Genomic DNA, 13,741 nt, shown 5'->3' with positions numbered 1-13,741 from the left:
ACAGTGCAGCCAGAAACTGGCTGCAGCAAGCAGATAAAAGCTAATGAGGAGATAAGATCTCATATTTGGAAACTCCTGAGCCTCTTTTCATGCTCATATAACAGCACTGGATCTGGAGAGATATACTGCCAAATGGCACCACTCAAAGTACTTGCTCTAATGCTCTGACAAGTCTTTTGCCTTGCCATGTATGCAAGGCCCAATATGTTACTCTCTGGAGGATTCTCTGCTGCTGCTTTCTGTGAAGTTCTCTGGCCTTCAACTTTTAGTTTAACAAAGATTAAACAAAGTAAATTGATGAAATGAGGTAAAATCGAGGTAAAATAAGGACACTCCCTGCATGGCAAGGATACATGACTGTTTATACAGAACTTAAACAGAGAGGCTCCACTGGTCATTAGAATGTTTTCCTCTCCAACCAAACACCAGGAATTTCATCAAATTGAACATAACTTACTTTTGTCATCATCGTAAGATCCTCCAGAGCTATTACTGTACCTCGATTCTAGTCGGGTATGTGCTCTGATGACATTACTGAACCTTCAAATACAAGAAAAAAAAATCTCAATTAAAAACACAGACTGACATTAACCATCTGGACTTTTTGTTTTACCCTAAAAAAAAAATCAGTTCCTTAAGCATTCACTTTTACACAGGAGTAGACAGCAAATGAATGCAATGCTGATTCTTACCACAAAACATTTTTGCTGCCAGTTTCTGAGAAGTTCTAACAGTGTGCTCCTGTGTCACAAGCCTTTAAAATTTAGCAAAGGGAAACTCTCATGCTGCAAATGTGTGATTTTTTTGAAGGAAGAAACTGCTAAGGATGAACTGAGATATAAACTGCTCATAGCAAGTATTTGTCACAGATCATGTTCATGAGTAAAATCCTGCCAAACTGATAAAGCACTCCAAGCACGGTGCTAATTATGCCAAGGTTGTGGGTTCAGTCTCCATATGGGCCACTCACTTCAGAGCTGGACTCCATGATCCTTGTGGGTCTCTTCCAGCTTAGATTATTTTGTGATTCTGTGACTGACTAGATAGCCCAAAGCCAAGCCTGCACAGGTATCAAGCAGGAAAAACTATGGCAGATCACCCTTCAAGAGGAAAATGCAGAAAATGCCAGAGCAGACCTCACAGGAAAGCTAAGGGATATGCGAGCCAGAGCAAACTGCTCACAACTGTCCCCAAACCTGCCACAGACTCATGCTAAGCTGACTTTTCCTGGTGATCTCCTTTGACTTCCTCCACCTTGTGTTCCCAGGGTAATCAGGCCTGAAGTGGAATGAGAGGAGCCATACTGACAGCTCACACTAGGGATGATCTAAAAACATTACCATTCCTGCAAAGCTAGGAAACTAATTACAAATAACCACAGATCAAACAAGGCAAGACTGAAGATTTTCTAGCCAAAATTCAATTCAATTTTTCTAATGGGTACACACTTTAGAGCAGGGTAGTTCACTATGCATCAACATATTACATTGTTTCCAAAGCATGTGTGTCTCATAAGCAGGCAATAAATTCCTTGTGGAGTTGACAAAAAGGCATTGTGAGCCATCTAATACAAGGTATTCTACCTATGACCCTCATTATTTCATATGTCCTGGCATATGAAGTCAATATTAATGACCATTCTAGGACTGCACTGGTTTTGAAGTGCAAATGCAATTACAGCTGGCTTTGGTAACATAAATACCAGCAATGAGTTAAATTATTTTCCATTTTCTTCGGAGGTGTCTTTCAGCAGGATCCTGAATACCAATATCAGAACTTGGTAATTTTCCTTTCATTTTTATCATAAAGTCTCTGGCAGCCCTACAGTATTACTGATGCAATACTAATACACTAACTGACAAATGCTGTTATAAATTGTCCAAAGTTCTCTTGCAAAACTAAGAGTGTTTCTGTGAGAGAAACAATCTATATGTCTGTGCTCTAGGATCTGATGGCCCTTAGGCTTTGCATTTATTCATTTGTCATTTGTCAGTATGTACCATAAGCAGCAGAAGTCTAAACTGCACATATAATTTATAAGCAAGTTATTTTCCATAGCTGTCCTCTATAAATCATTTCATCCAGACAAAGGTGTCCTTGCAATCACTGATATAAATCCCCAAACTAAATTTTACTCACTGTCCATGAAATCAAACAGTGTGATCAAATCTGATTTTTCATAAAGATTTTAGCAGTCATTGTTTGGTGCACATTTCTTTTATCTTTGTGGATAATTCTTACAAAACCATGACCTACTTAGCACAATTCATGGAATATAGGTTTAACAGTTGTTCCTTTACAATTAAACAAAGGCAGGAACTAGAATAATGAGAATAGCTTTTTTAAAAAAAACAATTATATATACTGGGATAATGCCATTTAGGACCAATCTGAGCACCAGAGTTCCTCACAGTACAATGCAGAACTTTGTCCAACATCTCACCCTCAGCCTAGGAAAACACATACAATTTGGAAGAAAACACCCCAAGCCACAAACCTTTCATCAGTCTCTTTCACCACTCTGTTCTCCTCTGCGTCAGGAAAACTATCTTGGCCAGCCACAACAGTGTTACTGCTGGAGGTGGTTCCTGTACAGGAGATGTCAATAAGAACATCTGTTACATGCAGCAGACAGCATCTGCAAGGCAATAAAAGCCCAGAACTTACAGGGTTTTTTAGCAGCTACAGTCAAAGTGACCATCCTGCAAGTACTCAAATATGAATGAATGAATGAATGAACACTGTTACTTCTATAAACCAGGACCTGCTTCCACAGCTGGATGCTGTACAGTTTACATGCTTTGAGGCGTAGATCAACAGAATGATGGTCATCTACTCCTTAAACTAAGCTCATGCTCAAGGGACACAGTCTGTTGTTTTTCAAGGATTTGGCCAAACATTTACAAGGTTGAATGTGGGGCTGGTTCTTAAGTATATTTGATTACTGCAGCCTGGAAAATGGCATTAGGCCTTTCAAAACACAACTGCCACACCGTTGAGGCTCTCAGTTTTCAGGAAAACCTCCTTGATGTATCTGCTATGTTCACCGCATCAATGGTGATTTCTTGTTCTGAGTAAAACAACCACTAGAGAGTGAAGTTTTCTAAAGAACGGCAGAATTCTGAACAGCATCAAATATTGGTAATACGCTATTGAAATATTTAAGATAATTAAACACATGTTAACAAAGCATATATATCATTAGGAATTAAAAAGAACTGTAATTTAGACATGCAACAAGGCCCTGAAACTTGTACTTTATATACACAGGTCTGAATGGATGCAAAAGTAAGAGATTGTTTTTTTGCAAAGAGATGAAGATTCAAAAGAGCAGGAGAGCATAAAGAAAACACATTCAGGTCATACCAGAAGCTGCAGCTGAGGCTTTGTTACTGGCAGCAAAACGGTAAAATGGAGGATTATCACAGTGTTGGACTATGGGGTTCACTGGGTCAGTTTGCTGCAGCTCAAATAGAAGTTCTTCCATTGTCTGAATAGTGTTATTGCGACATAGATATATTGCAACCTTCTTTATCTGTGGAAGAAAACAACAGTTGTTAAACTCAGACTAAAGTGAATTCCCAAAGAAATCAATGAATGTTACATGAAATGATCTAGAATACAAGCGTTGTTCCTGGACAGACACAACAACCACATCCAGTTCATTCAGAAATCAGACCTTATGGGGAATATGTCTCTGTGCTTGCCTGCTTGTTTTTAAAGGTGTCCCTAAACAGATGCTTATAGGGGAGCTAACATATTAGAATGAACTGACTGTTGGCCTCACCAAGGGTTGCTGTTCTTATGCTCTCGTATACTTCCATAAAAATAACTTACTGCTTCTCTTTCCCTTTTTTTTTTTTTCCCTTAGAGAAAATGCAAATATGCAAAGTCTCTTTTACTCTACTGTGCTAAAAATTTCCCAGGGACTTTCCAGAGACAAATCCATCTCCTTCCTGAGGCTCATTTCTGGTTGGGCTCACAGTGCCACTTTCAGCTTCTCTCACTGCTGAAGGGGTCACATTCCCAACACCGAGTCTTTGCTGAAGAGGTTTCTGAACTGCAAATACTCTAAGAAATCTTTCAGTGCATAACGTGAAAGAATGGACAGCTCAGCAATTTGTACTGTGGCACTGGGAAAAAATGCTTAAAGGAAACATAAGAGACAAAACAATTAATTTAGATGGTAAAAACAAATTTAAAAAATGTGAGTCAGGCATGCTTTTGGCTTGGACCCACACAGGGAGAACAGATGGCCGATGGCACAAAGCAGCTGGTGACTGCCTCGGGGCACAGGGGGCTCCTAAAGGAGATGGGTAAACTGGCAGTCTTGCAGCTCTGCGGTCTTTTAAGCCCGGGTGACCTGGAGCACTGCTGATAAACTGTCCAAATGATCTTTATTTGCTAACGTGTATCTGTTATCTACATGATAATGAAAGACACATGTTCATGGTATCAGCAGTCTTGTGTAGTTAACAGAATTAGGTAGGATTTCTTATCTGTAAACTCCAGGGCATTAGCAAAACACTGAGCAGATGCATGTGATAAGACCAGTGTATTTTCCTACTCCAGACAAAGCTATCAGTGAAGGAGTGACTCATAAGCACAGTCAGGCTTCCTACAGAACCTAAAACTTTTTCAGATTTTGCAAAATCTGCGAATCAGACTTTTAACTCAACATTACAGAACACAGACTAACTGGGTGGTAGAAAACAGGGGAACCTTGTCAGCTGCTGCTGCCACCAGCCACGAGAAGCCTGGGAAGGAGACCAGAACAGTCCCACAGGCAAAACAGGAGATGCTGAGCAGATGAAGCTGGAGATGTCAGAACAGATTGCTTTTTTCATGAAGAGGAGTGTAGTGTCCTGGAGGAGCACAGGACTGTGAAAGCCAAGGCTTTGAGGCAAAAAGAGAATTTGAAGAAAGAAGTGCACTGGGTGGAGGGGGTTTGAGGAAAGTCTGCTCAGAGCTGTGGGATGGCAACAGTTATGGAAAAAGAGGTGCTTTGTGAAAGCTTTGGCTTGACAAATATCTGGATGGGGGATAAGGTATGTAAGGAGCTCCTGGGCAAGAGGTGACAGGGTCATCAGGCTTTTCCAGTCAGGCTACATTAGGAGACAGACATCTACTCAGCACAGGACTACTCCTTCCTCTCAGAAAACTGCCCGTTTTCCTTTTGTAAGCTGTCAGAAATGAGGGTAATTGCTTGGGTAAATAGACCTCATTTTCTATTGTATCTGTAACAGGTGATTTCCACTTGTTCTTTGCCAACATAGGTGCTGACCTATTAGCTTTGGGCCTAATCCCAAATCTGTCACAGACTGCACAATGAGGCAGGTTGGAAAAAAGCTGGGAAGTCTCTCATCTAACCTCCTGCTCAAAGCATGGTCAACTCTGAATGGAAAGCCTCTGTAACAATTGAGGAAAAGATCTTACTTCAGATCAATCCCTTTGTCTTCCTCTCATATAAACCTTGTGGCTATTCTTATACCAATTCCACTTCCAAATTTTTCTACTTTTGACTAACTAGGCATACATATACATTGATTTGAGAGTACAGAACTGTAAACTCTACAAATGAAAGGAAACAAACAGGACGCCTGTGGTACAACAATGACATTTTCAAGATTTTTACGGGCTTATTTTCTTTATTCTAATATGCATAGCAGTCATCATAAACACTTTGGACAAACTATTATTTCAGCAACTGTAGATGAAGTATGTTTATGAGGCTTTTCAGATAAATTTCATCACATTAATAGTAATTTCAGATTTATTTCAAAGAAATAAATGGAAAGAGGCTAACTAATAAAACGATTTATTATAATTGGGCTGGAAAATTCACTAAATTTAGACTGTTTCACTCAGCAACTGAGCAGTAAGGAACATGGGAATGGAAGTAGCCTGGTTTTCTCAGACAGCCCTGATTTTATTTTAACTTGAATAATAACAATATCCAGCACAGTTTGAGCTGCACATTGCAGCAACTGTTAGATAATTTATGACAGTCATGCAGAGGCAGAAGTTGATATGGTAAGGAGCTTATAAAGATTAACTATCTTCTGTCTCTTGAGATGTCCCACAAAAAGCTCTAGTCTGGCAAAGAAGAGGATGTAGCATTTTCTGGCAATTTATGGCCAGTCTCTGTTACTGTCCCCATTCACAGACATGCAAATTTTCTCTTTGCTTGAGAGAAATCCAGCTCTCACTTGCAAGGGGGCGTGCTCCACTGGTGCAGGTTGAGCGTTGAACTACTCAATTTCTTTTGTTTAAATTTCAGTTTCCTAACACTTTTATTCCTGCCATTTAATTTTGTACAGTGTGTTAGGGAGTATGTTGGTATTTCTTGTTTTTGATACAGAAATTAATTTTCCGCAGGTAATAGCTGTTTTCTTCAATACAACCTGTGTAATCAGCAGTAAATAAAATAAAGTGCAAAGACTTACATAGGGTAAAAGGATGGTATCACTGCTAACACCACACAAGCTAATGAGGAACTGCAGTGTTATCCTAAGGTTGTTACTCCATTTTTCATTGTTGGCCAAAGCATTCCAGACATTTTCCATCTCTGGTCCAGGAATTTCATCTCCATACTGCAAAGAATCATAGGCACACATTCCTTGAAATACGCGGACTTCCAAACGAAAGCATGTTCTTTTAGAACATTTTCTCATGCAAAAAACACCAGTGAAACACTGTAAAAAGTTACAGAACAGTATTTTTAAAAACTACCTGACAGATTTTGAGCATAAACTCCATTTAAAACTATTTAGGTTCTGATACACAGAAAGACTTAAATCGTAAGAGAAAACAGAAGTCTTAAGGACTGTAACTTCAAAAAGTAATCCTAAAATTAGGCAGGATTTTGTTGATTGGTACAGACTGTTCCAGTGTAAAAATTCTGGTGCTGGAGGGAAGAACCAAAAGTTTTACAGGTTAGTTTCTTTGTTTGATTTGTTTTTTTACCTTGGCTGTCATATACATGAGATTATTAAGAACCAGGGAGGTGGCCTCAGGTGATCCCCAGCCATTGCCTTTTAGTCCACTCGTGACTGCTATTTCCCCATCCTTGTCCTTCAGTTCATCTTCCGGAGTGGTAGGGCTTGAGCCAGGGAGGAGCAGTCTGTTGTCCACCAGTTCAATATTATGAAGCCATGGCAGCAGATAGGTAAGCATGATCTGTCTCCCATTTGGATGTGTTGTTGGAAATCGCTGGCTTACCTCTAAAATGGTAAGAGTTGAAAAGGACAACATATTCATTTATGATGGAAGCCCTAAACATACTGCTTAAATCACATTTCTGACATTTGTTAGACTACCTCATGGTTTTTGCCTTGCACACCACAAGCATAAAAAAACCATGTTCTTGAGTTTCCTGAAGAGTAACATGGAATTAAAGTTCAGTAGTAGCAAGCAATTGGTCATGTCTTCTGTCTGAAATAACTAACACAGTCTGGGCATAGAAACAGAAAGTCAACCCTTGCTACTGTGCCATGTTATGTACTAAGTGAGGTGTCAATGTCAATAAAGAGGAAAAAGGATAATTCAGTTACTGGTGGTTACTCTAGAATTCCAAGAGCTTCTGGAAAATAAACAGAAGTGTTCTACAGATTACAAATGCCTCACTGGCCTCCGGGTTTTTAAGCTATAGCTTAAATAATAAGGCACTTATTATACTGAGTTTACAAAAAATTGCATATATTGGGATCCTACTTCATGTGGGAATGTCTATAAAATTCATAGCTGGCTGTCAGTTCAGGAATGCTTGCATACAGCACTTTACATAGCTTACAAAAAAAAGAACTGGCACTGTAAGGCAAAGGGATTTGGAAAATCTGGGATAAAAATACAGCTTCTTGCCAAAGTGAACCACATTATCTCTCTTTACCAGAATTCTTCTGTAAAATCAGTAAAGCAAACATTTCCTTTTTTTACTCACTGCCTGGTTTTTAAAAATCATGAAGACACAAACTGTTCTCTCCTCCCTATGATTCCAGATGTACAGAAAGGATGTCTCACTTGGACTGTAATATCCTGTATTTCTGAGATTTTTTTAAAATGACACAGTCATTACAGCAACATGGGTAGACGATAACAGAGATAATGAACAGCATTTGCTTAATGACAAATGAACCATCAGAATTTCCCTACACCAGTTATTTATCACTCATGGTATCTTGGGCACTGAGAAATGTAAGGGTGATGTATTGTTCCTTTACCCTCCCTCCAGCCCCTACAGACTGAGTAAAAACAACAGAAAGAGATTTTAAGAGCCAGTAAAAATTCCCACGATTACAGACATTTGCATTCTATTATTTAAAAACTAGAGCAACACATAAGATTGATTAAACCAGACACATATGTCTCAAAACATCATTGTTCCCAGGAATGGCCTCACAGTGGGCATATTCTGAACTGTGTTCCTGCAGGTCTCATTCTTTAGCATTTTTCTCAGTAATCCTGAAAATATGTATTTCTGATAAAGTTTAAAAAATGCTGAGGCATACAGATGTGGCAAATAACACAAGGTAGAGATCATTCAGAGTGATTTGAATCACTGGTAGAACTGGACAAAGGCAATCAATCTGCCCAAAGTTAAAGTCATGTTTATATAAAATGAAGAAATATATCCTCACAAGTATGATCTATGTAAATCCATGTTTAAGAAGAATCACAGGAGAACACATCATAGCAGAGTTTGTCTATGTCATTTTAACTCAGGGCACTTGTAATTTCAAAGTTACCCTAAGATCGTAGAAGTGGCACAGAATCCCCAAAGAGAGTTTCTGTAATTTGTTTGGATACATCTAGGAAATATATATTGGATTCCTAAATCTGATTTGACCTGAACCAGAATAAAACCAGGTCAAGCTAAATTTATAAACAGAACTATGGTTCAAAATGGTAGCAGTCTAGCATTTGTACAAAAACGTAAAGGAGATAGTAAGTCAAATAAATATAGGTACCTGAAAAAAGTGGAAGGGTAAGTTCAGGATACATCCTTGCTAGTTCATATGAAAGAAGGGCAAGTGAGACACTGTAAAGAGGTGGCAATGGACCATGAGTCCCATACAAGATACTGCCTGGTCTTTGCTCAGCTACCTTTTTTGAATAAACAAAAAGCTTTGATTCAAGGATCTGTAAAAGACAAAAGAAAAAATAAAAAGGGAATGAGATAATAAAAATTCATTAAATCAGGAAATATCAGCATTTGAAGTTTGGCTATCAGAGAATGCTCTATATGTTTCAGAGCACATGCTCCAAATATGAAAGACACTATAACATTCATTTTTATATAAATATTCATGTAACTTTTCATAGCCAGGACAAAACCAATTGTTTATTTTCAAAACAAAACTAATGTGCAAATAACAGTACTTCATAAGAAGTTCATCAAAAAAGTATCCAAGGATAGGAGAAAAAAGTAAGTAGCTGATACATGCCTGCATAAGTTGCATGGAAATTTCATAAATCTCTCTGTTGGTGTCAGATGCCTTGAACAGCACCAAATTTAAAAGCGTCACGATATCAAAAGGATAGTTCCTAGAAGAATAAACAGAACATTTCTGTGAATGCTGGTGAGGAATGCAGATTATATTCACTCTGATTTACTCTGTAATATGGTCTAAAGAGAATGTCATCTTTCTTTTTTTTCTTCTACCATCAGAATATGGGAAAGGGAGCTCTTATGAATACACACTGCTTGATCAAAGGACCATCTGGTGAACAGGAAGAAAGAAAGGACTATTTATAATTACCTTAGGCTAATGCTTCGGAATGCACTGAGTTACCCACAATGAGAAATGCAATACCTGTGTCTATGACTGTCAATTCATTTTAATTTATAGCATAAACTGTTTACAGGACAGGCTGACACTCATGAAAGGAAATGGGGAGCATGAAAATTTCCAGGGATAAAGAATTTCTTAGGCCAAGCTGCAATTAAAACAGTCTGTCTGGACAAAAAACACTATCTCTGACATGAACATTCTGAGCTATTTGAAAATTCTATGAAAATTGTTTTCAAAGACTAAACTTGAAGATCTGCTTCAAAAAGTCTGCTATCTATAAAGTCAGCATCAATTAGTCAGGTTAAACATATCAAAGTGGTAAGGAGAATATTGTTAGAGGAGTAAATCCCACATCATAATATTTGGATTTGCACTAAACAGGCTTCTGTTTTCTCATGATGATTTGTAAATGCACGATTGAATTATGAACCATCAATTTATCACCCCAGATGTCAGCTACAGTGCTCCTGCATGATTGCAGGATGCCTATTTAGACTTTCTAATATGGCAGATACATGTGTGGCATGGGACATTCTTGGTAATTCCATATACTAGCTGCAAGCCAAGCTCTGTAATTGGCTCTTTGCCCTTCCACTGCTTAAAAAACAAACGCAAAAAGAAAAGAAATGAAGGGAAGTGGCTTCTTTGTAGAAAGTTGGATAGACTTCATCAACTGCTGCTCATTTTACAGGTAGTTAAAGCAATGGTCTCCCGACACATTTTGATAGCTGACAGAGCAAAAACTATTAACAGCTTTCAAATATTAATAAAAATTCCCAGCTTGCTAGAAAGAGGACTTTCCCTTCAAAACAAATCAGGAAGATCATACTCTCAGTTTTTACTGTAAGAACAGAAAAGATTAATTTTTAGGTCACAGCGGCACAGGTAACACAATTTGGGGAAAAAAGACTGGCTGAAACTGCTATGGTCTTGTGTTCATTAAAATAAAAACCCTGTTAACATAACTGAATTTGTAAACACAAAATTCCATTCATATTTTAAAAATCTCCATACAATGCAGTCTCTAATCTAGTTGTTCCTGTCAAGAACAAAACAGTTTTGCAGGAAAAGTATGAAATATGTGACTTATTTTGATTTTCCAAATCCCAATTATTTCTTTACCGAGTTTCCTCTATGCTGATCATACTTCTTGCCAAATTATTTTTGTGAAGAGTAAATTTTCACATTTATTTTAATAAGATGCAAATAACTGCATTTTTTCTATAAATTTCTCCATAAATAATTTCTCAATAAATAATGTACAATTTCTCTATAAATTTTGTCTTTGAAAATAAAAAAAGGATAGATTTTTTTGAAGGCCTGACACACAAGCAGTATTTGCATTCATGTCTTCATGTAGCTTGTGCTTTCTCAGCATTAGCAGTAATGATGATACTAGTTGACAGAAAAGGGACTAAACAAATCAAATGAAAGCCAGTTTAGAAAAAAGACATGACTTTCAAGATAATGACATGTCAAAATAATGACTTTCAAGCTACTGACACTGAAAACATTTTTCTTTTTATAAATTAAATTAAAAACCATGCCAAATCTTTTGAAACCAGATTTATGACCTACATTCAAATAAAACTGTTGTAGCTCTTTTTGTATCTTTCTGAGCAAAGTAACATCAAAATTCTCCAGACTTCAAATATACCTATAGTAAGAACATCTTCTACCAAGCACACCACTTTGTTTTCAGAAACATGAAAATCAAATGTTTGAGAAGATATGAGTGTGACCAACAACTCCTAACAATACAGTGAGCTGAACCTTCAGTTTTCTTTACATTTGAAAATGTTGATCAACAAATGAATTGATACCTGCTTCCACACACAGTTGCAATGGCTTTGAAGCACCCAGAGGCAAGCTGGTATGATCCTGTGTAACATCGATCTATAGCCCAGTTGAAGAGATTGATTTGATCAGGATTCAGTTCTAGCAACAGGACCACAACTTCACAGCCAAGCTGGTGAACCTGAGCAAACGTCAAAACATGATTGATGGGGCAGGTATGTTCATTCTCTAAAATTCTCAGACTAACATAGGCAAAACAGGGCAAAAATGGAAAATTCAAATATGTAAGAAGAAATCAGAACATTTGTAATAGATTTATTTTAGTGATAGCAGAGTTGGAATGTGACTCAGGTTTCAACACTTGAAAAACGGTATGTACAAAGACTACATAAATTAAATGCATTTTTGAAAATTAGGCACAACAACAACAAAAAAAGGCAGATTTTTTAAAAAATCTAAGATACTTGATAGGTACTCTTGGGCAACTTCCTTTTATATCAGTTAACTGACTTGCTAACTGATTTCCTACTTCACGTGAATTTCACAGCGTGACACACAGCGTGACAAACTTTCATGTTTATCCTGCTTTTGACTAACACAGAATCAAGGCAGACAAAGAAAAGTACCTTTTACAAGACTGATAATTTGTATGTTTAATCCAGCTACATCCAGCAATCTAATGACTCTAATGACTGAAAATTTGTATGTTTAATCCAGCTACATCCAGCAATCTAATGACTTCCTACAGACTGTGAATCACTTAATCCTCATACCACCACTGCTACAAACACATCACATCTAAGGCTTGGACTTTGTGTTCTTTCAATGCAGGATAGTGCTGGTACACCAAACACTAAGGCCTATTAATATTCTGTCACCAAATGCAGGTGACTGTTTGTAGAGATTGCATATCACTTGCACATATCTTTATAGTTCTGTCCCTACCAAAATTCCAAAAATCCCACGTAATTTCTGAAGGATTTTCTCTGTAGCCATTCATTCTTTCTTTAAATCATTCAACCTTTTTTTTTTCCTAATCAATTACCATTTCCACAGCCTCTATCCTCAAGCTGCTTTACATGCATTTATTTAGGTTCTGCTATTTACCTTTCCTTAGCAGAGTTACGTGTGCTGGTAGGAGAGTTTTAGGGAGAATAGCAGGACAAAGTTGATACCAAAAGGGAAAGACTGTTGTCTCTCTCTCTCCACTTATTATAAATCATCAGTCTACTCCTCCTTAACCAGAGAGGCAGTCCAATCAGCTACAAACACAGAAGTATGACTGTGTAGGTACCAAGTCGAAGCCCATCTTCACAGAAATGGAAAGTGGCAAGAATAATCCCTTACATGTTCTTTAGGAAGAAAAAAAAACCCTTTGCAAACTCTTTACTCACCAGTACAGTGAGTAATTGTCCATCAGTGTGGCATTTTGGTCAGTACTTACACGTAAGTCTTGACAAGCCAGAATGTTATCAAGCCACTTGTAAAGATATCCATCGGGGGAAAGACCAACATTATCAAACACAGGTCCACAGCAGAGCACAGCTGACATGGCCTAGAAACACATGAAACTGCAGTTACACAAAAAAGTAACACAACCAACCTTTCAGAATGATTAGAGTCCAGGCTAACAGCCTGCCACTTGCTTTCTGTTTGGAGGGAACTATGGTGAAAATGGTAACTGCTGTAATTGACTGCTAGAATAGAATAATTATTTTGCTATAGATTTCACAGGATTCCAGATCATGCTCCAAGTATTTTGGAGGGAGTACTATCTTCAAGATACATATTGTCATTTTACCCCGTACTCACACAGATCAAGCTACAAAAATAATTAAAATACACTTATGTGTTTCAATAGTATATTACTGCAACAATTAAAACTGTCTTACAGCAAGTGGTGAAACTTATACAAGTACATAAGCTATTACATTCCCAGCTTACTCATGCATGGGAGTTGCAACTAGTGTTGCCACAGAAGTACATTATTGCTGAGCATGTCTCCAGGCAAGTGTGGGAGGCATTCCTGAGGTGTACAGTGGTACAGATTCAGTATCCTGAGGTACTGAATTGGAACTACACCCAATTTCAGAGCCCAAGATCTCCTTGCTGAATCTGCTAACCCATTAATAAATAGGTAAGTAAAATTTCAA

General features: G+C 37.8%; 1 protein-coding gene across 6 annotated transcripts in view; it reads right to left on the bottom strand.

Annotated features, from left to right (window-relative positions):
• FRY (FRY microtubule binding protein) overlaps positions 1-13,741 on the bottom strand; it is a 228,467-nt gene that overhangs the window by 59,155 nt on the left and 155,571 nt on the right. For all 6 annotated transcript variants that reach the window (XM_063394764.1, XM_063394762.1, XM_063394765.1 and 3 more), the window contains 9 exons: positions 13,033-13,143; positions 11,615-11,769; positions 9,444-9,543; positions 8,967-9,138; positions 6,967-7,223; positions 6,447-6,593; positions 3,367-3,535; positions 2,498-2,588; positions 458-540 (listed from right to left, as the gene is read on the bottom strand). In XM_063394764.1, the coding sequence (XP_063250834.1) occupies positions 458-540; positions 2,498-2,588; positions 3,367-3,535; positions 6,447-6,593; positions 6,967-7,223; positions 8,967-9,138; positions 9,444-9,543; positions 11,615-11,769; positions 13,033-13,143 (1,285 nt within the window). The remainder of the gene's footprint in view (positions 1-457; positions 541-2,497; positions 2,589-3,366; positions 3,536-6,446; positions 6,594-6,966; positions 7,224-8,966; positions 9,139-9,443; positions 9,544-11,614; positions 11,770-13,032; positions 13,144-13,741) is intronic.

Source organism: Prinia subflava, chromosome 3, assembly GCF_021018805.1.
Source record: "Prinia subflava isolate CZ2003 ecotype Zambia chromosome 3, Cam_Psub_1.2, whole genome shotgun sequence".
In the NCBI taxonomy this organism is placed as follows: Eukaryota; Metazoa; Chordata; class Aves; order Passeriformes; family Cisticolidae; genus Prinia; species Prinia subflava.
This window is presented reverse-complemented; position numbering and strand designations above follow the sequence as displayed.